This window comes from Triplophysa dalaica, chromosome 12 (assembly GCF_015846415.1).
Source record: "Triplophysa dalaica isolate WHDGS20190420 chromosome 12, ASM1584641v1, whole genome shotgun sequence".
Taxonomy (NCBI): Eukaryota; Metazoa; Chordata; class Actinopteri; order Cypriniformes; family Nemacheilidae; genus Triplophysa; species Triplophysa dalaica.
This window is the reverse complement of record NC_079553.1, coordinates 8,854,659-8,882,625: the sequence shown is the minus strand read 5'-3', so window position 1 is coordinate 8,882,625 and position 27,967 is coordinate 8,854,659. Positions and strand designations below refer to the sequence as shown.

Sequence of the window (27,967 nt, the reverse complement as noted above, 5' to 3'; positions counted from 1 at the left end):
TAATAAATACAGCAAGTCTGCAGTCTCTTTAACATTTTGAAATTGGTAGATTTTATACAGCCTTGCAGGTCACAGCATTCAATCATACAACATACTTAAAATGTTATACACTTAAAAAACGAAAAAACCACGAAAAGTGGTTATTTGCATGCTATCATATAGGGGAACTACTTTTAGCGCTATATAACACCATATCTTGGTGCACAGTGGTTCTTCAAAGGGTCTTCAGAGGCAAGCACCGTATGATTCTACAGCGTTGCTATATTGCACATCAGTCATCCCAAAGGACTGCTGAAGAACCACCGAAGCACCAAAATATGGAGCTATATATATATTAAAGTGGTTCCCCTATGATTACGAGCAAATAACCACTTTTAGTGCTATATAGAATTATTTTATTTCAATTAATCTCACTTACACAACAACAAATGTTTAATTAGAAATGTCACAAAATTAAATATGTGCAATATGCAGGGCACTGTCGGGAAGGCGGGTCAGCTGCGTTTCATAACCTGTGCATAGGTAACCCCTTCTGGTAAGGAGGAGGGTTTCGATTCCTGAAAGTAGACATTGGACAAGCATGTCATAAAATAAACAAGCCAAATGACTTCCTTATTATTTTACTGCAAGGCTAAAGGACACGAGTCCATTTTGTGATGCGATAAGCTATTATGCCAGCAACATCACTTTTATCATGCTCTCTAAAGGGCTAGATTTACATATTACTCACCTGGTTTCCATAGGGTTGTGGGGGAGCTTGTGGTTTAGCTGAAGCTCCATGCATTATTTGTGCATATTCTGTTCTAGATTCATTCATATTCCCTGGAATCACCCCATCTCCTCCAGACTTCTTATCATGACTGATTTCTGCATAGTTCAACTCCTACATAGAAAAAATACTGATCAGCTAGCAGTTGTATGTTTACCTTAATGTGATTGTTCACCCAAAAATATAAATTATGTCACCATTAACTCACCCTCTTGTCATTTCAAACCTGTATGACTTTCTTTATTCCGCAGAATACAAAGGAAGATGTTTCGAAAAATGTTGTTAACTAGACCCCATTCACTTACATTGGTTTTGTCTCCATACAATATAACCGAATGGGGTCCAGTGCTGTTTGGTTTATAACTTTTATTTAAAAATTTTTTGTTCTGCGGAATAAAGTCATAAAGGTTTGAAATGACAAGAGGGTAATGATGAGAGAAATTTCATTTTTGGTTGAACCACACTTTAACATGCAATGACAACTTAAAGTGTTATGCAATAATTGGTTATTTTGTATCTCCACATATGCCTTTGTGCGGAAACGGGCGAAGAAAGTCCCCTCTGAAAAGCCATGAATTCTATCAGATTAGAGCCGAGAGACGGAATAGACTGAAAGTCTTGGTCTCAGTCTTTACTAATAAAAAACAGATTTCATTCTTCACTGTATGCTGTGGGATGTGTAATATGACATCATTTTTAACAGTTTACAGAAAATTAGGGATCCATACAATATAAATAAAAAATAATTGGGAAAAACTATAATTAAAAGTCACTTACATGCTCTTGTCTTCTGGGTGGTGCTGTTTAAAGAAACATAAATGAGTTGAAGTTGAAAAGACAAGTGTACTGAGTATGTAATGAAATCTGAAATCTATAATGACATTTGGAGGTGGTAATAAATCTTTAGGTTAATCTTGCGAAGATATGATGCTTAATCAATCTATTTCTATGTCTGAAAACAGTGCAACCATTATCTTATTTTTTATTCAATATTTTCCAATATTTCTATTATTTTTTCACTTGTGGTGTTTTACTCAGAACATATATGCATTATGAATTAATTATCATACCTTCTTTGTTTGGTTTTCTTTTTCCCAGGCTTACTTTTGGGCTATAATGTGAGTAGTGAGATCAGGATCATTTGAGAAATGTCATGAATAATTCTAGGTCAAATCATTCATTACTATGCATACATTCACTACACATGGGGCGTTTTAAACAAGTGAAACTATGGCTCTAAATTACTTACATTTTTTTGGTTTTTGTAAGGTAGACAATCAAACCACAAATCCCTGCAACTGCTATTAAAACACCAATGACAATCCCAACTATAGCACCGGTTGTCAGCCCTCCTCCTCCATCACCACCATTATCTCCACCACCACCTTCTATAGCAAAAATACATGAAAAAAAGAGTCATGTACTGTACACAATACTGTACAAACAAAACGTAAACAGCATAACATAAATAACAACAAAATAAAAATAGTTACAAAGATAATTACATTTATTCATTGATAGTATATCATTTCGATATAAAGTATTGTCATTGTGTTTCAAGTGTCTATTTAGCAGGCATGTTATTTAAAGAAATATAACATTCCGGACTGCAAACTGGAATTTAGAGAAAAGTAATATGCTTTTATTATTAAATAGAAATGTTTGAAGATGTAAATACTTTAATATAAATTGTGAGTTAATAAGTATTGTTTGACATGACAGATTTGCTTAATAGGACTAGGTGTTATAATCCCACTATTTTAGTGTGGGGATTATAACACCAATTCCTATTAAGTGAAATCTGTCATGTCAAACACCTCGATTTACTCACAATTAATATAACAATTAATTGTTAAAAGTATTGTTTGACATGCAAGATATCTATAAAACAAGGTAACTCTTACCTTTAACTACTAAAGAGTGGCTTTGAGAGTCATTTTTTTGGTTTGTGACATTATTCCAGGCAGTGCAGAGATACTCTCCACTGTGTGTGATGTCAGTCTTTTCTATAGTGAATGTTTCTGTATTTACACCTGTGACTGTTCCATTAAACTTCCAGGTAAATGAAGCAGAAGGTACAGAAGTGGCAGAGCAAGACAATGACACCTTCTGCCCTAAACCCACCTCCCTCAGACCATCAATCAAAACATTATCTGGTCCATCTATAACACAAAGGGAAAGAAACAGAGTGTATTGTTTATTATTTCATCAGCACATATCGTGATGTTCAGCTGCTTATACTCACAGTTGATGATAACATTGAGTTTTGCAGTCTCAGAGCTAACAGGATTTGCCAGAGTACATTGATATTCTCCACTGTCAGATCTGATCACTGGACCAATGGAAACTGATTTGTTATCAGATGAGAAGATGACTCTGTCACTGGGATTCAGTGGATTATTATCTTTCATCCACTTCATAGAGGTGATGTTGCCGTTTCCGTCACATTTAATGTTAGCAATTGATTTTGTCTCTATTAACGGTTCGATTAGACCAGTAAGTTTGGTGTCAGACACATTTTCTGTGTGGTGAAAGGGAAAAAAATAAATAAATCTTTAGTTTTGATATTCTGGGAAACACTGGGAAATAACAAACAGCCGATGAGCATCACAGGTCTATTGTATTGATTTAGCTGATACATGCTAGTTAAGAGAAATCATTACATTAACACTTTATTGTTATTGTACTGAGTTTAGTTTTAGCTGTGTGTGGTGAATCACCATTATTGGATATTGTCATACACAACACTGACAATAGTGGCAGCAAACACAATTTGTTAACAATTAACTTTCATAACAGTATATTATAAATAAATTAAAGCAAATAAAAATGCACCAACAATTTATCTATACTGGAAACCTACACAGCACTATATACGATGGACATTTCATTATGTCTGTAAAAAGTTAATACAGTATAAGAAATTACTGTATTTATGTGAATCTACAATTCCACGAAAGCAATGTATTTTACTGTGAATCTACAGTATATACAACTGTCATTTAACAGCAGCAAACTGTACAACAAACATGAGACAACGAACAGCACAATACTTCTGGCCCATTTTCAATTGGATTTTCACTGTTTAATAATCAAAGTAAATGTACTCACCAACACAATTAACTCAATATCAAGCTGAGGTTGTTTCCTGTTTGTCACACCTTCAACGTTTCTAGTGCTATTACAACTTGTTTTATTTACAACCTAACATGAAATAACCATGCAGTAGTGGCTAGAAGGGATGTCTAACTGCTGACAATTAAACTATTTGATTTTAATTGGAAGATATTATTTGGTGTGTATTAAAACCTTGGATTTAAGTTAAATATATTGGAGTATAAACTGAAGCTCAGCTTTTAGAAGAATTAAAAAATAAGTCAAGGTTATAGGGACGTACAAAATATAAGTTTTTTATATTAAATATTACGCTACAGAATATTACTATACAAGAGGATCAAAAAATATTAAAAAAAGTTAAAAATGTAGTCAATCTTTACATTAATTCAAGTAAACTTTTTGTTTCTTATTTCAGTTTAACACCCTTTATCTGATATGCTGTAGTTTGTAAGAAAATTACCACACACATTCTGAACCACATAATCATATTTTATACCACACACATTCATATTTTATACCACACACATTCATATTTTATACCACACACACTCATACTTTGATGATTTAATCGAACCTGAGGGGGCACTTAAAGCAAATTTTGTGCAAACATACTCACCCCCACCCCATCATTTTTGGCCACTACAGTTTATGTTTTTTAAAGTGTATATTTTATAATCTTTAAAATACTTTTAAAATGTATTTATGATTTACTCATACTATCAACACATGATGTATCTAGTATCTTCTGTAGTTTCAGGAACACACTTACCATAGACTACCAGTGAAGTTAGTCCATTGTAAATTCCTTCTTTGTTTGTTACACTCAGCTTATATGTCCCAGTATCATTGAATCTCAGGTTCATAAGCTTCAATGCAAGAGTGGTGGTGTCCAGAGTTGCTCTGTCTCTATATGCTGGTTGTATGCTAAGTACACCATCTTTAAAGGTAAGTATGAATGGAACTCCAAAATTCCAGTAAACGTCCACTGAATTAGTGGGTGGTGGACTGTCAAGAGCAAACTCTACGCTTCCTCCTACTGCCCCATTAAAAGAGTCAGGAAAAATCAACTCTTGACCTATACATTGTCCTATTTCCAAAAGAAAAAATAAAATTTTGAACAAATGTACGAAAAAAGGAACACTTGATTATTTTGCAGTTAAATCATTTATATATAACATCTTACATATTGCTTAAGAGACTTACCAATGCACAATATCAATATGATGCCATATAATGCACAAGACAACATCATGAGTGAGCTCTCAGTTGTTCGGAGTAACAAACAGTTAGTACCAGCATATGTACATCCAGTTTTTAGTTAATGATAAACTCCCGTCGTAAAACGAAGATAAAGCTTGTGCCACCTAGAGCTGAACTTCTGAGAAAATGATCTGTGATTTTTTTTCAATTCAATTCAATTCAAGTTTATTTATATAGCGCTTTTCACAATGTGTATTGTTTCAAAGCAGCTTTACAGGGGCAAACAGGAAAACAGAATAGGTAAAACACAGCACAGTGCATGGTATTTATACAACGAGTAAGATCATTCTAATAAATGATATCAAGTTTCTAGATAAATAAATAAATGAATGAATGCAGTCTCCCGGTGAGCAGGCCAACACTGTCCTGCTGTGGCGAGGAACCCAAACTCCAATGATTGATTAATGGAGAAAAAAAAACTTGGGGGAAACCGGGCTAAACCGGGAGGGCCAGACACCCTCTGATTTATTTCTCTTTTAATCCAGTCCATCAGGGTCAGAGGGTTGTCACTTATCTGGACATTGAGTACCAGCAATATACCATAAAAACCAAATACGCTGAACTGGAGTGGGCCAGGCAAAAGAATTTGAACAAAACGATTTCAGAATCCTTCTGTGCATGAAAGAGAGTAAGCTTAATAAAAAGTCCCAGGCTGACCTGTGATCGCTACATCTTTATCAAACATGGGGAAATGACTGACACAATCCACTCTAGTGGTGGACAAACAGAATAACCACCCTTAAAATTAAATAATCACACTAAAAATGACCATAAAAATTGACCATAACATCTACAATGTTCTTATTGAAGGCAAATGGATAAAGAGAGTGATTTAACAAAAGTTCAACTGAAGGAAGCACTGATCAAAAAATCTTGAGTACAAAACTTTATTCAAAATAGAACATTAGAGCTAAACCTGTTTTAATTTTCTGTAAGACCTTTTATTCTCACATTTAATAAAATGAAGGCAAAACGGAAATGCTGTTTTTGGAAATCAATTTCCTCTTGTGAGATCTTAGTTGAGATGATTTTACTTGATCTGTAAATTAGTGACCAAAAGTGGTCTCATTTTGAAAAAAATACATTTTTGCCCTTAATTCAAATATGTTCTTGAAGATGGAAAAAACGTGTATGGATGTTACATTATTGAGCATAGAGTGTAAACTTAACCTTAGCTTTGAAAATAATTTATGACAAAACAGATGCACAAAATTTATTGAGTCCCATAGAGTAATTTTTTCAGCCATTTGCTCCTCCACTTCGGTGTTTTTTTAAACACATTGTTGGAACACTACCAGACTGGAGGACGATGCCATACATGGAGTAAGCTGAACAGTTGAATTAATGGTGGTGCACAGGAGAACAAATGATAGCTATAAATCCACAGGTAAGTGAAAACAGGTAACATCCACAGGTAAATAACACATCCACAGGTTAACTATAGGGGATCGAAACTAGCAATAACATAAGCACGACTTTACAACTAGACCTAACAATGCACAAGACAAAACACAAGGTATAAAAGTGTCCGGGGATCAGGTACAGGTGCAATCATGGCGTGAACGGATGCATAGGATCATGGGGAGCGAAGTCTGTGAAATCGAAAGTCCGACGAATGGGACAGGGAATAATACGCCCTTTTCACAATGACGTCAAGTAAATTCGGCCTTTTCGCAAAGCAAAGTATCATTACATCCGTCTTGCAGAACACTGACAGAACACGTATTCAAGTACTTACCCTAGCACATTCTTTAACACAAAAAGAAAACAAAACACTTACCTTCATAATCAATAAGGTACTTGTTACAACCCAGTGGCGGCTCCAGACACTTTTGATTGGGGGGGCAATGGGGGGTCCAGGTCATTTCAAGGGGGTCTCATGAAAACCCCCCAAAAATACAGTGGACATTGCTAATAACTCCATATCACTGCTACTAAACAAATAAAACCAGATCCATGCACACTGTGAAAAAAATGACGACAGGCAAAACAAAAAGCCGCGTCTTTTGACAGAATATTCAAGACACTGGTACTGTTGGAACCACGAGTAACTAAAACCCTTGGATGCTAGCTGCCCCTGCGATCCAAAAGAACGACACGGTTATGATTTTGATTTAGGCTGTCTTGGTTTCTCGTCTGGGCCATAGCTTAAATCCCCGGTTAAATCCTTTCCATTTCAAATAACGTATGTGCAACATTAAATGCAAAATGAAAATAAAAATTCAATTATATCAATTACATTTGTAATCATAAAACCCGTGTAGGAACTCCCAAATGTAATTGATATATTGAATTTTTATTTTCATTTTGCACTTAATGTTGCACATACGTTATTTGAAATGTATATTTAGATACACAATTGCATTGTCAATTTACATACTGCATTGCCATTTTGCATATTACATTGCAAATAGAATTTTGCAACATATGCTTCCATGCGAGTTGCTCCGGTCCCACCTCCTCATCCTCTAATTCAGTGGTTCTTAACTCTGGCCCGCGAGATCCATTTTCCTGCAGAGTTTAGCCACGTAATGTAGGGCTGCACAGATTGTTTGGCATATCGCATTAAAGTAGCCTACCGCGAGAGCGATACAAATCCTTACAGAACAATCTGCACTTGAATTGCTCTCGCGGTACTTAAATGTCATACGCTGAAAGATTTACGCAGCGCCGCATTAAGTTGAACGCCTCTATTCCTAAAGACGCTGATTAGCTTGTTCAGGTGTTTTATATCAGAGTTCGGGCTAAACTCGGCAGGAAAATGGATCTCGCGGGCCAGAGTTGAGAACCACTGCTCTAATTCCTCGGTGTCCTCTATTTCTAATTCTACGATCAAGCAGGGCTCCCCCTCCACTGCAACGGGTATATTTTCAGTCCTATTTCCGTCTGCTGTCAATTTGTTTTTAGGTATGACGAAGCGATCCATTTTTAGCTTAAAGATATAAAGTGCAGCGCCATGAACGCAATGACGTAAGGCGCAGCGGCAGAAACGTTCATGGGGCGTCGCAGTGATTCTTGTTTATATTTTTTTATATGTCGAATAAATTATGAATTATTATTGTTCTGCGTAGTTTGAAGAGGGCCATTGTTAAATCTTTATCCCGGATATATATATTTTAATATATATTAAATATTTTTTAATCACGGAGGCGGTGGGGGGTCAAATGGGGGGTCAAGGCGTTTTTTGGGCGGGTCTTGAGACCCCCCAAGACCCCCCTGGCGCCGCCGGTGTTACAACCATACGTACAATATACACATATACAGCAAGCCAATATCATCTTTGACTTGTCTTGCATGCAGAGGTCAAACACATCCTGTATCAAACCTATATGGGCAGTTTCTTCCGTATGTTAATGCGAAACATAATATAATAAACACACAATAACTTTTCTTTTTGATGAAGGATATCATTTATTTTAACAAACCAATTTGAGAAGAAAAGGCTTCAACACTACTACTGCCCAGCCTAGAACATTCTAAAATTGCACACATTATAACACAGTATGGTAAAGATATTTGTTTTAGATTGTGGTTGCACATCAGATGTGGATTTACAAAACTGGACAATTAAACAACATACACTTACAAAATTTCTCTTGGTGATGTGTAATATATGTAATTACAAATAACACACCAAATATCAACATATTTTCTTAGTTTTTGTGAGATAGACAATCAAACCACATATGCATCCAACTGCCACTAAAACACCAATGACAATCCCAACTATTGCACCTGTTGTCAGCCCTCCTCCTCCATCACCACCTTCTATAGCAAAAAAATACAAAAACAACAGACAACAGTCATGTAATACTATGTATTATATTATATTATATTATATTGTGAATTGTGTACCTTTAACTACTAAAGAGTGGCTTTGAGAGTCATTTGTTTGGTTTGTGACATTATTCCAGGCAGTGCAGAGATACTCTCCACTGTGTGTGATGTCAGTCTTTTCTATAGTGAATGTTTCTGTATTTACACCGGTGACTGTTCCATTAAACTTCCAGGTAAATGAAGCAGAAGGTACAGAAGTGGCAGAGCAAGACAATGACACCTTCTGCCCTAAACCCACCTCCCTCAGACCATCAATCAAAACATTATCTGGTCCATCTATAACACAAAGGGAAAGAAACAGAGTGTATTGTTTATTATTTCATCAGCACATATCGTGATGTTCAGCTGCTTATACTCACAGTTGATGATAACATTGAGTTTTGCAGTCTCAGAGCTAACAGGATTTGCCAGAGTACATTGATATTCTCCACTGTCAGATCTGATCACTGGACCGATGGAAACTGATTTGTTATCAGATGAGAAGATGACTCTGTCACTGGGATTCAGTGGATTATTATCTTTCATCCACTTCATAGAGGTGATGTTGCCGTTTCCGTCACATTTAATCTTAGCAATTGATTTTGTCTCTATTAATGGTTCGATTAGACCAGTAAGTTTGGTGTCAGACACATTTTCTGTGTGGTGAAAGGGAAAAAAATAAATAAATCTTTAGTTTTGATATTCTGGGAAACACTGGGAAATAACAAACAGCTGATGAGCATCACAGGTCTATTGTATTGATTTAGCTGATACATGCTAGTTAAGAGAAATCATTACATTAACACTTTATTGTTATTGTACTGAGTTTAGTTTTAGCTGTGTGTGGTGAATCACCATTATTGGATATTGTCATACACAACACTGACAATAGTGGCAGCAAACACAATTTGTTAACAATTAACTTTCATAACAGTATATTATAAATAAATTAAAGCAAATAAAAATGCACCAACAATTTATCTATACTGGAAACCTACACAGCACTATATACGATGGACATTTCATTATGTCTGTAAAAAGTTAATACAGTATAAGAAATTACTGTATTTATGTGAATCTACAATTCTACGAAATCAATGTATTTTACTGTGAATCTAAAGTATATACAACTGTCATTTAACAGCAGCAAACTGTACAACAAACATGAGACAAAGAACAGCACAATACTTCTGGCCCATTTTCAATTGGATTTTCACTGTTTAATAATCAAAGTAAATGTACTCACCAACACAATTAACTCAATATCAAGCTGAGGTTGTTTCCTGTTTGTCACACCTTCAACGTTTCTAGTGCTATTACAACTTGTTTTATTTACAACCTAACATGAAATAACCATGCAGTAGTGGCTAGAAGGGATGTCTAACTGCTGACAATTAAACTATTTGATTTTAATTGGAAGATATTATTTGGTGTGTATTAAAACCTTGGATTTAAGTTAAATATATTGGAGTATAAACTGAAGCTCAGCTTTGAGAAGAATTAAAAAATAAGTCAAGGTTATAGGGACGTACAAAATATTATGTTTTATATATTAAATATTACGCTACAGAATATTACTATACAAGAGGATCAAAAAATATTAAAAAAAGTTAAAAATGTAGTCAATCTTTACATTCATTCAAGTAAACTTTTTGTTTCTTATTTCAGTTTAACACCCTTTATCTGATCTGCTGTAGTTTGTAAGAAAATTACCACACACATTCTGAACCACATAATCATATTTTATACCACACACATTCATATTTTATACCACACACATTCATATTTTATACCACACACACTCATACTTTGATGATTTAATCGAACCTGAGGGGGCACTTAAAGCAAATTTTGTGCAAACATACTCACCCCCACCCCATCATTTTTGGCCACTACAGTTTTTGTTTTTTAAAGTGTATATTTTTATAATCTTTAAAATACTTTTAAAATGTATTTATGATTTACTCATACTATCAACACATGATGTATCTAGTATCTTCTGTAGTTTCAGGAACACACTTACCATAGACTACCAGTGAAGTTAGTCCATTGTAAATTCCTTCTTTGTTTGTTACACTCAGCTTATATGTCCCAGTATCATTGAATCTCAGGTTCATAAGCCTCAATGCAAGAGTGGTGGTGTCCAGAGTTGCTCTGTCTCTATATGCTGGTTGTATGCTAAGTACACCATCTTTAAAGGTAAGTATGATTGGAAATCCATAATTCCACTCAACGTCCACTGAATTAGGGGGTGGTGGACTGTCAAGAGCAAACTCTACGCTTCCACCTACTGCCCCATTAAATGAGTCAGGAAAAAACAACGCTTGACCTATACATTGTCCTATTTCCAAAACAAAAAAAAGATGAATGAAGGATTTTAATCAACTGCAGTACAAATTGTCAAACAGTTCAGTAAAATTTATATATGTATTTATCTATCTACATACATAATATCATTGTTTAAAAGGCTTACCAATCCACAACATCCATAAGGTCAAATACAAACAATAAGGAAGCATCATGATTGAGCTCTCAATTGGAATAGCAAGTGATGTCTATATATATTTCCAGAACAGTCTTCGGTTAATGATAAACTAACGTTGTAAAATGAAGAGAAGTCATTGTGCCACTCAGCACTGGATACTGAGTCGATGTTAACTTGTTTGAAAGAGTCAAACTTCACACTTGTGTGACTTCACGCACACGATTTTGCCAATACCTTAATTAAAAATAAATTATTTAATGTTGCTTTTTCATTATGGTGAGGTTTTTCATTTTTTTAATCAATTAAGAACAACACGTAATACAGGAATATATGAAGCATATTTTAATAGTGTTTTAAATTAATTGAAAATAATGGAAATTATTAAAACTGGGGCTAGACAATTACACTTTTCTTTTCATATCAATGACCATAGGGTGGGACGTTGTTTAAAAGTTAAATTCTGTGTATCCACATTCCGCAGACTTCTTGGCACCATTACGACCACTGCCCAGAAATGTAGACACACAACGAAGGACAGTAAAAGTATGTAAACATCATCGTTTTGGGTGGTGGCTTCACTGCGCAACATCTCTAATTTTATAAAGAGTTGAAGACGGACAAGATACTGTAGACTTTTGTGTTCATACAGATTCGAATCATTAACATTGAAACCAATAGAGCTTATTTTGAGCGGTGACTAAATTAAAGTGTAACCTCCATTTGAACTCATATTTCAGTATAACTTGACAAGATACTGCCTACAGTGCCTGCTAACTCTTCACATAAATAAAAGTAGCAAACATAAGCCCTTGATCTTAACATGATTATCTGACAGTGTGGAAATCAAAACAGTGTGATTGGACAATTGACTCCATTGCAACTGTGGAGAGAATGACATGCCAATACCCACGATTCAGTCTCTTATCCCACCGCTCTCATTATCTCCATAGGATCTAATTTTACAAGATTGTGTAGCACAACCAGAAACTTTTAAAAGGTTTATAGTCATCGCTGTGGTTTCTGTAAATACAGCACCAGCACTGTCGGTCCACAGCTCTACATGAGGATGATTCATGTCAATGCTGATGTTGAAAAAAGTCACTAAAACATAAATGTTGATAACTACACAGCACTGTTGTTGACCATTTGCTTAATTTTATCTATGTGAATGTCCCCTTTGACTTTCATTATATGGACACAAAACCACTCCAAATATATTTTTTGTTCAAGACATAGTTGTTTGCAGGTTTTGAAAATAAATGTCAATAAACAATTAATTGATAATTATTACATCTCTCAATATAGAATAAATAAATGATTATTGTGAATAAATGATGACAGAATTTCATTTTGTGAGCTATCATTTTAACATTTCAAGTTAAAAACTGAACAACATTACTGCACAATTGCTGCTACTGGGAGATATGACTCAACGACTGTCAACATTTCTGGGTTTCCAACTTTTCAAAGTCTTTAAACATTGCCAGAGCAATAGGGCGGTAGATACTGTCCAACTATGCTTTTAACTTCCCTTTTCCTTTTAACTTTGACTGTCTGATTTTAGAAAACGAACTCTAACACAATAGCTTGCGTAACTGAAATTAGAGCTTTAAATGGAATTGCATGGTACATTTATTCCTTTACTGCTGTTTTGTACCACACAGTTGAAGAGTAAGTGATTATTTACTGTTTATTGTATTCTTTTTCTTTTCTTTTTCAGAAACTGAGGGAAAACAAATATTTAGATAATAATAATTTAACTTAGTTGTGTTCTCAGTGCTATGAACAATTGAGCAAACGGGAAGTGAAACCTTTGCTTTAAACACAATATCAACTAAGAGATAGTTTCTGAAACGTCTTTTAAAGGAATTTATTTGCAATTTTGATATCACGTACTGCATTTTAAAAACCAACTGGGCGCATGAATTGTCTAATGTGAACATGGATAATAAGTTTTTGGTATGAATACTTTATATTCTACATGAATGTATATTTACTGTTAATTACACATAGTATATTTCGGTTCATTTACTCTTTGGTTAAACGTCTCCTGTCATGTTCTCTTGAGAACGTTCCTGTGTTAACAGATTTGACTAAAAATAAGACTTTCAAGAAAATAATGCTTAAAATGTGCATTGTGATACTACATGTAATCTGTTTTGTCAGTTAGGTTATAAAAATTTCTCTCTTTTAACACAGTTCTTCAGGGTCAGAGAGTTGTCACTGATGGTGAAGTCATTGGGTACCAGAATCACGATGTCACACTGTCATGCCACTACATCAAGAAAAACAAAGAGGACAATTTACTTCAAGTTCAGTGGACCTGGCAAAATCATTCCAATAAACATGATCCTATATTAATCATAATCAATCATCGAGAACATGGCACGACTGTGCATAAAACATCCCTGAAAGAAAGAGTCAGTTTCATAAAAAAAAACAATTTGACCATTGATGCCTCCATCAACATCATAGATGTGAAAATGACTGATCAGGGAGTCTACAGATGTCTCTACATAACGTACCCTAGTGGGACAATAACAGGAACAACCACTCTTAAAGTGAAAGAAGGCAAGTGCAGCTTATTGAATGTTTCACAACATTTTTAGAATTTTATTTAAACCTGAGTAATTTTCCTTTAAAATACAATGCTAGGGCTTGAAGTAGGTGGTCACAAAAGAAATGATATTTTCTTTAACCAATTTAAGTTAATGCGAGTGAAAAAATGTCCCTTTGAAAATTATAATTACGTATCTACACATCAATCCACACAATTTGTGGAATTATTTATGGTCATAGCTTAAATTACTCAAGAGCCTCTTAAATACACTGTGAAATAAGTACATCGACCTTAGTGAGATTCATTCATATGATTTCATTCATAAGAGTCTTTTTAGTAATGCCTATGAATGAATTCTGAAAAGACTGATGGAAGTGTTCAAACTGTATCACCAGTGTGTGTAAAGTTAGTTTATACTAATTCTTCAGCAGGTAGAACTGAACTGCAGATTATTAAAAACATCTCTTGTGATCTCTCCACAGGAGAGCCTCTTGCTCTGTCCATTGCTGGGATTGCTGGAATCGTGACTGTAGTGATCATTATTATTCTTCTGGCTTCTGCGAGCTATTTACTTCTCCTTAAGAGACGGTATGTAAATAGAAAATGCATTTGGTAATTATTAAAATAGTATAGCTCTGGATTCAACATTTGTGCAACATTCACCTCTTAAATTGATTTCAGAGACTGCCCTTAATATTTTAACAACCTTATGTCATTACTTCCAACTAAATGAAAAAAAGTATGATCACAAAAGAGAGAATGATGTCAAATCTACCGTGACTTCCATAGAAACTTTATAAGAAACACCCTTGCATTAGCGTATACTGTTTTTTGTTATTTGATGCAAAGATAATATAATACAAATATAGCGTTATAGCTAAAATACTTTTTTATTTACGATGTTGATGACTGCGGAACACGTCACCACCGTCTAGTGAAAAAAGTCCATTCTGGGAAATGTCTGACCCCGGTCAGCTTTGCTATCATTTATATCAGTCGTCAAGTTTTTATAACAACAATAACCACATTACTTCTCTTTTCATGTTCCTACAGACGAGCTGCCAGTACTTCTGCATATTGTGAGAAAAAATCTTTGCATGAGCTCTTAAAAATCCTATTTATCACATATAGTAAATGTCACTTGTTCGTATATGTTTCTACAAAACATTTATAAAAAAAGCTTATATGCTGTGCTAAAACTTAAGCATTTCATTTGACTGCGTACTATGTAGCTCTTTTCAGTATTTGTCCAGTAAATTTGATAAAATGCTATAATAAAATGTAGTCAAAATAATTCTTATCTTGACCGTTTTTATTCATAGTTGACCAATTCTTTGTCTTTTTACTAGATGTTACCCAGAGCCCTGTTGAACTTAACCAGGTAAAACTATTGTACCCACTGCTGAGACACTCCTACTATTGGGAAGGAAGTTAATGAATGTAAATTCTTTATTGAGGGACGCAATAATCATAAAATAATGTTGTGTGTTTAACAGGACAGTGTTGCTTTATAGCTTTTGATTAACTAATGTTGTGCCTGCTTATCTGATGTTTAATCCTGTTTACCGGTAGGAAGAAGTCACATATGCTGATGTCACGATACTAAGGCCGGACAAAGTCAACAGAAACACCTTGCTTACAGGAGACGTTGAATATGCTGCTGTTTCCTTTAGCGGGTATTCAGGAATGACATCACAGCAAGGATCAGCCAATCCGCTTGCTTGTCGTGCTCACACAGAAGAGCATGGATCTGTGTACGCGGAGGTGAAAAAAGATTATTAAGTTCTTATAAATATAGAATCCACCAGTTTTTATGTAAAAAACAAGATTTAATTACAAAACAATGTGTTTTTACAATTTTTAATGTGGCAAAAAAGAGAAGATGCTGACTGCGGAATCTCTAAAATGTCTCGTCTGCTCTTTTAGTGGTAGACATGGTCTTTAAAACATGATGACTAAAGCAACATATCAGTCTGTATGTAATCTATGCAAGAGGCTCATGTCTGACAACAACTTCTCAAAACCTATACTCTTTATTCCCTATTTTGTAATGTTGCAATATGTCTGTATTATGATATTTCGTTAAGACAAATAAATAAAAAAACTCAATTATTTGCATTCATTGCTCTGATTTCTCTTCATAGGATAACATAAGTAACACTATCTGTCCACAGTTGAACAGTAGGTTACAAATACATTTATTAGTCAGTTAGATTGAACGTAATGTCACATTATAATTCAATATTGATTCACCAAAATGAACAACATTAAAGTACGGTATTTTGAAGTATGTTGGTCACAAGAAATCGTTGGTACCCATTGACTTGCATTGCATGGTTTTGTGTCCATACGATGGAAGTCAGGTTTTTGGTTACCAACATCCTTCAAAAGCTCTTCTTTTGTGTTTTGCTGAAGAAATTAAGTCATACAAGTTTGAAATGATAATAGGGTGAGTGAATGATGACAGAATTTTACTTTTTGGACAAACTATCCCTTTAATAGAATACAGAACAGCACAGAGTTTGTTAAGCAAAATCCACAGAACTGTTACTTAATCACAAATGCTGCAACCAGGAAATCCTGTCAACATTTTCTTGCTTTCAACATTCCCAGGGCAGAAGTGAAACAAACAAGTGTTAAATAGCTCCTTTAAGTATCTTGTGTCATTTAAATGAATGCTAATGATGGATACGAATAGTAAGTTAATTTTTTTACTGCTGTCATGTACCACATTGTTTACAGGTGAGTGATTATTTACTAACCGTTCTGTTATTATCTTTGAAGTTTATATAATTGTACAGTCAATGCTTCTTTTTTGTTTTCGGGTGGCAGTATGAACAGTTCCTAGTATATGAGAAATATTCTTTGTGAAAAATTTGCTGGTTTTTGGAACACAGCATGAACATCACTATCAGTAATTCATTAAAATTATGAATTAGTTTCTTTTTAACCCTATTCATCCTTTGACAAGTTTATAATCTAAATATAGTTTTAACAGACTTTGCGTACTTAATCAAATGAGTTGGAAAAAAGTCCATTGTGAACATGAAAGATCTGTTATTATTAATTGTGTGATATTAAGACCTCCATGAAAATTATGCTTAAATGAACATTTTTAACATAACATTTTTAAAGCGTTGTAATACTGCATGATAAGACACTGCCCTTAACCTTAGGAAAATAAATACATTTCTCTTTTTTAACACAGTTCTTCAGGGTCAGAGAGTTGTCACTGATGGTGAAGTCATTGGGGACCAGAATCACGATGTCACACTGTCATGCCACTACATCCAGAGAAACAAAGAGGACAATTTAGTTCAAGTGCATTGGACCTGGCAAAATCATTCCAATAAACACGATCCTATAGTAATCATATTAAATCATCAGAAACATGGCACGACTGTGCATAATACATCCCTGAAAGAAAGAGTCAGGTTCATAAAAACACCCAATTTGACCATTGATGCCTCCATCATCATCAAAGATGTGAAAATGATCGATCAGGGAGTCTACAGCTGTGTCTACATAACGTACCCTATTGGGACAATAACAGGAATAACCACTCTTAAAGTGAAAGAAGGTGATTAATAAAATTTATTAAGTGATTAATAAAAAACTGTTATTAATAAATTAATAATAAAGCAAGATAGACGGTGGCGATTTCAGTTATGCTCTTTCATCAGTGGGTTTCACTGAACTACAGGTTATTGAATGCTCCTCTTATGGTATCTCGACAGGAATGCCTGCTGTTCTGTCCACAGCTGTGACCCCATGGATTGTCTCTGTTGTGATGGTCACTGTAATTCTAGCTTCTGTGAGCTTTTTACTCTTGAATACAAGACGGTATGTGATCTTAAAGCATGTTACAAATAAATAAATTGTAGAGAACTCAAATGTCTTACTTTTTTATTTGTTTTATCAATTTTACTTCAATATAAAACACAACAAAATTAGACTAATTATTTTGATTAATTTTGTTGAATACCTAATTTAATACACATATTAAATATAAAATACACAGTATTTTAAATGATGTTGAGATCCTTGACCTAACTTTAAACATTTCTCATTTTATGTTTCTTTAAACGGGGTGCCAGTATTTCTGCTTTTTGTGAGTAAACACTTAACACATTCTCTTTAAAATCTCTTTTCTGACTTTAATGATGTGTTTAGAAATAAACTTTTTGTGAAGAGCCGTTTGTTGTTCTAAAATCTACAATTTTCATCCTATAAGGACACTTGGGTCTGTATTATTATGTCAGTTGACCAGGTCTTTGCCAATTTTTCAAGGTATGGCCCAGAACCCTGGTGATCTACAACGGGTGAGACAATCTTTTACCTTAGATTGAAACCTCTCACTGTGAGAAAGGAAAGTTAAGAAATATCAGTATTGTATATCGAAAAAGTATTTAATTAGAGCCAGTGCTGCTCCATAGCTCTCGATTGTTATATGGTTATTCAGTGCCGATCAGTTATTAATTTATAGTTAATAACTGATCGGCAATGAATAACCATATAACAATCAACACCATCAACTATTCTTCTGGAGAATACAAAAGATACTTTGAAGTATGTTGGTAACCAAACAACATTTCACAATATCCAATGTGTTCCGATTCACTGACACATTTATCAAAATATCTTGTTTTGTGTTCAACAGAAAAGTCATATTCAGCTTTTGAACAACATGAATGTAAATAAAGATTAGAGAAGATATTATTTTTGGGAGATTTTTATCATTTTCTTTTGGTAAGTCAATTTGGATAAAAGTGTACTTAATGGCTAAATGTGAACGTACTCTATTTTTACACGTAGGAAGAAGTGATGGAACTGATGGAAGACAGTGAATACACCATGGTTACCTTCAGTGCCTGGTCAGGAGAATTGAAGGAAGCCCCAATCGGCTGGAATTTGATGTACACACAGCAGAGCGTGGATCTGTGAACGAAAATGACAAGTTGCGGTTTCCCGCTTAAGCCAGTACTTGGCCTTAGTTAAATGAAGTCGTTTTTAAAAACAGACAAAAACATTACTGTCTGGGCCCTGATACAAATCAATTGCACTGATATTATATTCTAACTAAATACAATTATTCTGACAAAATTGTGCAGAAACTGATATGGTGTTTGGGAATAAAGTCTTCTGCTAGTGATAGACATGAAATGTAAAACATGATTACTATGCTGTTACAATACTACATGTATGTACTGTAGTTAATGCATCAACCTTGAGTCTGACACCAATTTCTCAAATTAAAAAAGATGAAACAAAGTGTTTTTTCATTTGGTAATAATCTTCTTCAAATAAAAATCTTGACTTTGATTCAAATGATAAAACAACTGTATGCAGAAAACACCAGTCTAGGCTGAACCACAGTGGGACTTAATGATGCATATTTATAAAACTGAAAGAGGTATATTGTAATGACCCTGTAATAATAGGTTCAATACTATACATCTGTTCAATAAAAAATGAGTATGGACACCTTTAAAAAGAAAAGGATTATATTACAGAAACCTCATGGAACCAAGCCAAGAAAAAATATATAAATATAAACTAAATTAATTTTAATTTAGCTTTTTTCTGTGTCATCGTGTCCATAAAATTGCTTTCTGTTCTCTGGTAAATGGAAAAGTTTACATGTGAACATTTGGTTTATGGTGTGTGATGTAAGGAACACTTTTAACACTCTTGTGATAGTATTTAAATTATCAGTTTGATCTAGATCAAAGTCCACATTTTAATGAACACACAGCTCTTTAATTCTGATAACATACATATTCGGTCATATTCAGAGTTGATCTCCTTGGTCGGTATCAATAAAGTATCTCTATTTTTAATTTCCAATCCAGACATCACAACCCCAGAATTAAATTACACAGACAGCAAATTTAAAAATAAGTATAGTACAGAAAAGTAAGAATATCTGTTTAGAATATCTTTTAATTAACAACTTTTACATTGTCCACCATTAAAAGAGTGTGCTCTCATTCTGCTGCTGTCTGGCTCGGATCTTAATGGCATCATTAAGACAATGACATCCAAAAGAGAGTCTCTGTGCTACTTCCAATGTGTGACCTCCCTCCTACCAGAGAGAGAGAGAGAGAGAGAGTTCAGTCTGAGAGGGATGGAGAGCCATTGACGGACCCGGATCACAACACAGTTGGTCCAAAGGGAGAGAAAATCTCTGTTCTGTCTGCTGAGGAAGTAGGTAGCCTCTCGGTAGCCTTCACCAAATCCAGATGCCTATATCTCATACTGATCTTTACTATTGCATTTTACAAAATTAATCCAGACAGTCTGGGGTGTTATAATACACACTTCAGTAGTACAAAAAAATATTTATTTATATGACACCAATGGCTGGAATTGAAAAGAAAATGACAATATTCCAAGCCTATTTCATGATTATAAACAAGGGCATAAAATGATCCCACTTTAGGCCATTCTTTCTCTCCCTCTAGCTTTCTCAATATTTGTCTCTCATTTTTGATCTCCTAGTAGGTCTGTGTTGATGCTAGACTGAGGTGGCGGTAAAGTGCAGCCTTTCGCCAGTGGGGAGTGGCCTATCCGGCACGGGCTGGGCCCACCTCCTCCTTCGCTGTCTGTATTGGATGATGAGTGTGAAGGGGGCGGGGCCAGGCGTGGCAAGGGGGCTGAGGAGGGCGGGATGCGTGTGCAGGAGGTTGTGCGAAGGCTCTGGATGCGCCTGCACTCCTGGCAGATGCGCACGTGAGTACAGCCTCGTGGCAGAGGCACTGTCACTGAGGGTGGACCTAGCGCCACTGTAGGGGTGCTGTTGGCACCCAATGGGTCCTCCAGGAGACGTTGAGGGCCGGGGCCCATGTCTGAGGGTCCGGCCCCTGAACTTCCTGTTAGGGGTCCGGTGCCGCTGTAGAGCTTTCCGTTGCTGAGGCGCATCTCTCTGACAAGGCGCAGAGGCCGGGGAGCCCCTAACGTGATGCGAGTGGGGTGACGAAGGGCCAAAGAGCTGGAGAGCGGACGACGGCGGCGCAGACGGGAACTTTTCTTGCAAGAGACAGCGTTTCGAAATTCTGTCAACATCTCCTGGCACACGGACACCTGAATTTAAAAAAATGGTCAAATCAAAAAGTATTAACAAAGGACGGTTTAAAAATATGTACTAGAGACATGCACAAGTAGACATGCAAACCGTGGCACAAACACTGACTTGGACTTCACTACGACACACACTAAGCTGACGAGTCGGCGAGTTGCCTTGGTAACCTACTGTAGTGTGACTGTGATATTGGCGATCGCAGGAGAGAGGCCGTACCTCGTCTGTTTCAGCTGATCGGCGTGTGGACCAGACAAACTCCATCACAGCCACAAACACGGCAATAATCAGCCCACAGATCAACACCACAAATATACCCCCGATGTTCTCCATCCCAAGACCTGCAACAGATTAACACGTTTACCTCCTCATATAAAAAATGATGTACACTTGAGTATTTTTGGTAGCGCTGAGGACTTTTTAAACGAAACAACAGAATGGTGTGTGAAACGAGTCTGGGAGGAGATTGTTGTGTGCAGGTGGGGTTCATGCCTTTGGCACGGTGGTCCTCTTCTTTGGGACACTGCCCTCCCTCCCACCATCTTCTCTTCAGGATCTCCAACCTGTTATTTTCCTGCAGCTGTAACACGGCCAGGCTGATCTCATCTCTGAAAGGAGAACCTGAGAGAGAGAATTATGCAGACGAAGGGATTTGGTGAAATGAGGAAGTGTAAATGAGTGGCGCAAGCAACCTACTTCTGCAAAAAAAAGCTGTGTGAAATCTCTTTTAAAGGGATACAAAAATGAAAGTCCTGTCATTAAATTAAAATGTATTAATCACTAATTTTTGCATTTCTGCCCATGTACAGTGTCTCTGTCTCTCACCCAGAGGCATGCCGATGCCGTAACCCTTGGTGTCCAGCAGGCCCCCGATCTGGGTGAGGTTGCAGTTGAGGCTGCGATGATACTCATTCATCGTGCTCTCGAGGAGGAAAGCATATTTGGAGTTTAGGACTCGAGCAATGCCTTCTTCTGTGCTCTTGACAAACACACTGGGCTGCTTAGAGTACATGTAGTTCCACATCCGCTGATACGTTTGATATCGAGAGTTCTGCGGAGACGGATAGGTTATATCATTATGTATGATGAGGTATTATATATTACCAACGTCATTTTTTTGTGATTTGTAATGTAATGTAAATAACAATCTATGAAAATATTATCAAAATATCTTTATTATTGACTTGATATTGAATTTTTATGTCATAGTGACATTAATGGTTAAAGTGAAAGATGCCCGTTATCTTAAAATGATATTCTGTCAATTCAGCCTGGTTTTCTCAGACTGGGTCACATATGATAAACACATTTAAACAACGATTGAACTGGGGTTGTATGTTCAATTGAAGTGAAGCTTCTTGTTTAACTGCGTGGTTCTTTTTGTCTGCCGGGGTAGAAGAATTAAAGCAAATCATCCAACACTGATTGAAAATATTATAGGAGTTTAAGTCATTTTTCATGTATTTTTTTTCTGATTACATTACAGAATACATTTATCAGTTTTCAGTTTTGTTTTTTTCACCATTTCTATTTTTATCTAAGATAACTACACTTCTTCCCTACACTTGTTTCATAGTAATTTTTCATAAAAATAGTGCGCTTATGTTTTTGTGTATGATTTTTATACATATTAGACAAAATGTACCATAAAAAATGTCATAGTGCTTCCACCATGAATGGTGCCATACTGAATATTGGTTTGATCGGCCAGGTCATCAGGTGAATTGATGGGCACCTCCATTCTCTGCACGGTCAAAAAAGCAGCAAGATTTGCTGTGTATGAGGAGATGATTATAAGAGTAAAAGCCCACCTAAAACACATCAACAGACCAAAAGAGAGAGAAAGAACATCATAAAGTGGAAACCCATAGCTGTCCAGTGTAACATTGTTTGGTGACTCCAATGTTCATCTAGAAAAGAGCATCAACACGTACGGACCCCGGTACATGCTCATACTCACCAGACCCCGCTGACGCAGCGTGTGGAGAGAGCTCGGGGCATGATCTCTGATCCCTGCTGCATAAAACCCCCAACAGGAAACCACAGGCTGTTTCCCAGCGTATATTGATTCTCCAGCAGGTCTCTGCGCTCACGTAGGCATGGGTGAGGATTGTACCATTCATACGGACTCAATCTGCGACAAACACAGAGACGTCCCGCTTTATGCACGCAAGCGTTTATACTGTTGTTTGTCATTGTGTGCTTGTGTGTATATGTATGGGTGTCAGCGTGTGCTTGTGTGTACCTCGCAGAAAGAAAAAGCACACAGCTGACAGCAAGGTAGGCCAGCAGCATGAAGAGCCAAACAGCCGGTGAGAAGGGATCCAGGAAGGAGAAATAACCTGGCTTCCTGCCCTGAGAGACAATGGAAGGGATAAAGAGGTAAATAATTAAACTCAAACATAAAATCTAAAGTCAAATGGAAAATAAGTACTGTGTGAATATTCAGTAGTACTATGTTATAAAATAATTATTCTTGTATTATGTAAATGCTGCACGGTTTAAGCATTTGTAGCATAACATATAAACATTTTTGATATTAAAATTACAGTTATATGTTTTTACTTTCAAATATTTATACGTCTCTCTAAACTGTCTGTAATGTGGAATTAATTTCAACAATTGACACCAAAAGCATCAGATTTTATCCTCTCCATTCATTAGTTTTATGATTGCATGTTTATTTCTCACCACAAGAGGGAGCTATTGACCAAAAGAGATTTGCCAGAGAGCTTACAATCTGCTGTATTTACTGAACAAAGGTAAAGCAGCATAATGTAAGATTTAACCATTTAAAATAATCGAGTACATTATGTTAAAAGTTAAATCTGATAATGTGTTATAATGTAAACAGGTTGATATGAGAGTGATGGGATTAAAACGCTAGAGTTGAAACAATTAAGGTGCTTTTATATCTTGCTTAAAGTCTTAACCATGGCCAGCGGACCCCCCATAATTTAAATGATGTTTATTTGAAAATGCACAAATGCAGAGAGGTTTGAGGGTTAGGTTTAGGGATGGGGTGAGGGGACAGACTATTTTCTATGGAAAGACGCTATATAACATGGAAACAATATGTGTGTGTAACTTACTATATGAACCCTGTAGAGAATACTGATGCCCAAGGTCATAAATGGTTTTGAGAAGTCGATGACTTTCTCTCTCTCCGATGTGATGGTAAAAGAAGCAGCTGCCAAATCAGCTTTCTGCTCCAAAGAACAAAAGAAAAAGAGAGCTAGATGAAACCATTTAAAGTCAGAAACGCACTTGGAAAGCCACATCAAGACACAACATGCAAATTAAGCAGAATTAAATGAAACTAGACAATTTCCATAATTTATTTAGAAAGGAAAGCAGATGTGTATGAGCACAAACCCTGTTGATCAGCTCGCCCACCATCCCTGTCCATGAGCCGTTGGGTTCAGGTGCTCCGTACAGACCATCATCCACCAGTTTTATGCGGTAGGTGAATTTAAGGATGTCAGACAGCTCTCTTAACATGTCTACACAAAAACCTTCATACTGATGGTTCCCCTCAAACTCCTGGTAATTTACTTTTCTCATCACATATGGGTTTTCCTGCAAATACACAAGATGTAGATGGGGTTAATATTTGTGTGGGTGTTTGTGTGGGTGTTTGGGTGTACTGACAAGTGATAATTTTTCCTACCGGTCTCTGTCATGTATCACATGACTGATTTTTCGATTTCTTTAAACCTTGTAACTGTGTGGGTTTGAGATCGAAATCAAGAGAGATTTACAAGAGAGACTTGGCCAAGAAAGGCACCAAAAATATCAAGTCAGCTTTAAAATCCTTACATGAAAACTAATACAGAACATATTGTTTCAAACATGGTGACAGCAGGAGGAAAACTCCTCTGTCTACAAACTGCGTTTCAGTGAAACTGCTGAGAGTTTTGAACAACAAACGGTGACAGCCAAATAAACAACATTTGGAATTGCGTAAACGTTGAAATGAAATCAACCCTGAGCGCATTGGATTGACAGAGGACTTTACAACCATTTGAAGCGGCCTGAAAACATGAATCAAAAATTAAGCAAATCCTTCAAACACGTGACTAAGTGGTATTATTTATGCCAATGTAAATCGCATTAATCTGAAAATATAATCACATTTGTTTCTCAGCCGAATCAGCTGTATGATCACTCTTTCTACTCACACTTTCCATCAAAAAGAATTGAATACTGCACTTTCTTGTCTACATAAGGGAAAAACTATGTCTGTCAAATCGATTAATTGTAAAATATATGTTTATGTTATGTAGGTGTGTGTGGGCGTGTATATAAATAAATGGTTATATTTACAAAATATGTGTAGTATATTTGTAGTAGTTATACGTAATATGAATTATATTTAAATACATATACAGAGACCATTCCAATTTTCATTTCTAAATGCATTGTGACCATTCCAGTCCAGTGTTTGTTGAATTTTAACAAAATCAAACCTCAGGATTGACAAAGTCATCCAACAGAAATGTGAAAGACAGATAGCATGACAAGACACATGAAAACTGTGATTTTTTTGTTTGTTGAACTTTTCCTAAATACTTACAAATAATAATGTTGTACTGCTTAAAAATGAATCTGAACTTGTTTTCTTTGCAGTATTTGAAATATAAAACAATACATCATCTTTTATGTTCTTTTGACCTGTTTCTCTATTTTTCTTTTTTTGCAGATAAATGCAAATAGAAACAATATTTTCATTTGAAATTGTGGAAGAAATATTGGTAGTATTATACAGAATGATTTTTTTAATACATACCTGTATGTAAATATTTGACATATTAATTTGTGCATTATGTGTGTGCATTTAAATACAGAATTATATATAATACATATACATAACACACACACATACAGTATTATATAAAGACAAACAATTATTTTGAAATCTATTAATCAAAATTAGTCGATTTGGTAGCACGGGAAAAAACGAATCTGTTAATCACTGTTAAACTTTCTTGGATCATTTGACTGGTAAAAAAGCCGTCTTGCAAGTGCTCATGCGCGAACTTTGACTATTTAAACATGATGTTCTGTAAAGAGCAGTTGGATCTCACCAGTATTGTGGTGACGATGAGGCTCTTGTTAGCCAAAGTCTCTGAAACATTGATATCCAGACTGGAGGAGTTCATTAGCAGAGTATTATTGGAGTACCAGATCCCAATCTAACAAAAATGAATCAAAACAATTTGAAAGTGAAGCAACCAAAACAAACATTTGATTCCATTATACAGCGCTGTGTGTAACCTCTTTGTGGCCTCTTCTGTGCTTCTCCAAGATGTGGAGGGTGTAATTAGTCCTCTGGCCTTTGCTGTTGAACTCAACCCGACCTGTCAATCCATCATACTCCACCTGATCAAAACCATTACAACAGAGAGCAAGAGACAACAGTTATGTTACAGCACTTACACAAACACACACAAATGAATCGTAGCGCACACTGAGAGCAATGCAGGGTTTACACACTGACCATCCGCAAATAGTTCATGAGGCTGGTTCCGTGCTGCCAGATCTGAGGAGACGTGCAGCTCAGAGGTTTGACGCCGATCTCCTGACTGCGGTTCAATTCTTGCACTGCGCTCACCACCACGTGCACGGCATCAAACAGCAGGGCCGCCGACAGCTGACAACGCAGGTGAACACAGAAACACTGCATGTGAAAAACATATCAGAGGCTGTCATGTCCTGTTTTATATTTGCGCGTGTCTCACCGCTGGTCCTCGATATGGGTTGATATCACAGCCCTCTCTCCAGGACAGGTTAAGGCTCCTGATAAACTCCAGGTAAAATGGATGGGAGGTGTTGAACATGGAGAACCCCACAATGTTTGACTGATCATCTACTATATCATCTAACCATAGTAAGGGAAAGTCCTGGAACCACACACAGACCGAAAAAAACGAATGACATTAAACAAGCGGCAATGAGGGTAAATGGAGCATAAGTGTATGTGTAATAGTATATAATTAATGTTTTTTGTTATAATTGCTACCTATGAGTAGCATGCCCGTAACCTGAATAAACGGTGACTGCTGCGTGTGATGTTTTAATACTTAATAGTCTGCGTGAGGTGAATGATGTGTTAGGTTGGACTATTTAATAGCGGTTTAGTGTGGTTTGAGTGACTTAGGCCTTAAGTATCAATGAATTTATAAAAAACACGCAAAGCACAATCTACTCTTGTAACTCCACTAACGCTTGTTATTCATAAATGCTTACAGATCTAAAGTTGGTCTATTATGAAAGAAGACATTTGTTACCCTGGATGACAAAACCAGTCTTAAGTAACACGTGGACATATTTAGTAATAGCCAAAAATACATTTTATGGGTCAAAATTATTGATTTTACTTTTATTCCCAAAATCATTAGGATATTGAGTAAAGATCATGTTCCTTGAAGATATTTAGTAAATTTCCTACCTTAAATATAATAAAACTGTATTTTTGTGAGTGGATGGCCTGCAACTGCGTCTCTGATTAACAACTTCAGAAGCAATTTTGTCTAAATTGAGATATTTCGAACTCTCAGATTCCAGAGTTTTAAACGGTTGTATCTCCGCTATTTATTGTCATAATATAAACAACTCGTACATTAATAGAAAGCTTTATTCTTTTGCTTTCTGATTATGTAAAAAACAATTTTTGACCCATAAGACTGGTTATGTTGTCCAGGGTCAGATTTGGCAGGTTATTGCTAAAAAAAAAAAACATAATTATAAAATCATTTAATGAAGAGTTATTTTAGATTTATTTATTTTCTCTGGATTATAAACAATATTTTTTTATTTAAAAAAATATTGTAATAAACTTATTAAATCTGTATTCTAGAGGCTTAGACCCTCCCAGTCAAA

At 35.8% G+C, this 27,967-nt stretch overlaps 5 protein-coding genes across 6 annotated transcripts in view; 2 read left to right on the top strand and 3 right to left on the bottom strand.

Annotated features, from left to right (window-relative positions):
• Window positions 1–145: 145 nt before the first annotated feature.
• LOC130433495 (carcinoembryonic antigen-related cell adhesion molecule 20-like) lies at window positions 146–5,144 on the bottom strand. The gene is made up of 9 exons (XM_056763402.1): window positions 5,090–5,144; window positions 4,656–4,973; window positions 3,015–3,290; window positions 2,674–2,931; window positions 2,019–2,157; window positions 1,840–1,880; window positions 1,547–1,569; window positions 731–883; window positions 146–557 (listed from the first exon to the last, which is right to left on the bottom strand). The coding sequence occupies exons 1-9, from the start codon at window positions 5,136–5,138 to the stop codon at window positions 495–497; spliced, it is 1,320 nt and encodes a 439-aa protein (XP_056619380.1). The 5' UTR covers window positions 5,139–5,144; the 3' UTR covers window positions 146–494.
• Window positions 5,145–8,728: 3,584 nt separating this feature from the next.
• On the bottom strand, window positions 8,729–11,448 carry LOC130432696 (carcinoembryonic antigen-related cell adhesion molecule 20-like). Its single transcript, XM_056762189.1, has 5 exons — window positions 11,436–11,448; window positions 10,986–11,303; window positions 9,343–9,618; window positions 9,002–9,259; window positions 8,729–8,914 (listed from the first exon to the last, which is right to left on the bottom strand). Exons 1-5 carry the CDS (start codon window positions 11,446–11,448, stop codon window positions 8,787–8,789), a joined length of 993 nt encoding a protein of 330 aa, XP_056618167.1. The 3' UTR covers window positions 8,729–8,786.
• A 1,504-nt stretch (window positions 11,449–12,952) lies between these two features.
• On the top strand, window positions 12,953–16,116 carry LOC130433512 (uncharacterized). Its single transcript, XM_056763430.1, has 6 exons — window positions 12,953–13,118; window positions 13,647–14,018; window positions 14,490–14,595; window positions 15,061–15,086; window positions 15,357–15,388; window positions 15,580–16,116. Exons 1-6 carry the CDS (start codon window positions 13,061–13,063, stop codon window positions 15,787–15,789), a joined length of 804 nt encoding a protein of 267 aa, XP_056619408.1. The 5' UTR covers window positions 12,953–13,060; the 3' UTR covers window positions 15,790–16,116.
• A 505-nt stretch (window positions 16,117–16,621) lies between these two features.
• Window positions 16,622–19,272, top strand: LOC130433517 (myelin protein P0-like). Of its 2 annotated transcripts, none has more exons than XM_056763438.1 (6): window positions 16,622–16,749; window positions 17,216–17,587; window positions 17,745–17,850; window positions 18,105–18,118; window positions 18,298–18,329; window positions 18,823–19,272. In XM_056763438.1, exons 1-6 carry the CDS (start codon window positions 16,683–16,685, stop codon window positions 18,949–18,951), a joined length of 720 nt encoding a protein of 239 aa, XP_056619416.1. In that variant the 5' UTR covers window positions 16,622–16,682; the 3' UTR covers window positions 18,952–19,272. The 2 variants fall into 2 exon arrangements, with proteins under 2 accessions (XP_056619416.1, XP_056619417.1); XM_056763439.1 differs by having other exon boundaries at window positions 16,624–16,704.
• Window positions 19,273–19,595: 323 nt separating this feature from the next.
• Window positions 19,596–27,967, bottom strand: part of grik5 (glutamate receptor, ionotropic, kainate 5) — a 49,300-nt gene continuing 40,928 nt past the window's right edge. The window contains exons 10-22 of the mRNA XM_056763337.1: window positions 26,827–26,988; window positions 26,586–26,738; window positions 26,363–26,467; window positions 26,173–26,280; window positions 24,461–24,664; window positions 24,178–24,291; window positions 23,331–23,440; window positions 23,046–23,219; window positions 22,731–22,896; window positions 21,911–22,136; window positions 21,578–21,706; window positions 21,305–21,426; window positions 19,596–21,090 (exon numbers count right to left, since the gene is read on the bottom strand). Coding sequence (XP_056619315.1) covers window positions 20,491–21,090; window positions 21,305–21,426; window positions 21,578–21,706; window positions 21,911–22,136; window positions 22,731–22,896; window positions 23,046–23,219; window positions 23,331–23,440; window positions 24,178–24,291; window positions 24,461–24,664; window positions 26,173–26,280; window positions 26,363–26,467; window positions 26,586–26,738; window positions 26,827–26,988 — 2,373 coding nt within the window. The 3' untranslated portion in view covers window positions 19,596–20,490. The remainder of the gene's footprint in view (window positions 21,091–21,304; window positions 21,427–21,577; window positions 21,707–21,910; window positions 22,137–22,730; window positions 22,897–23,045; window positions 23,220–23,330; window positions 23,441–24,177; window positions 24,292–24,460; window positions 24,665–26,172; window positions 26,281–26,362; window positions 26,468–26,585; window positions 26,739–26,826; window positions 26,989–27,967) is intronic.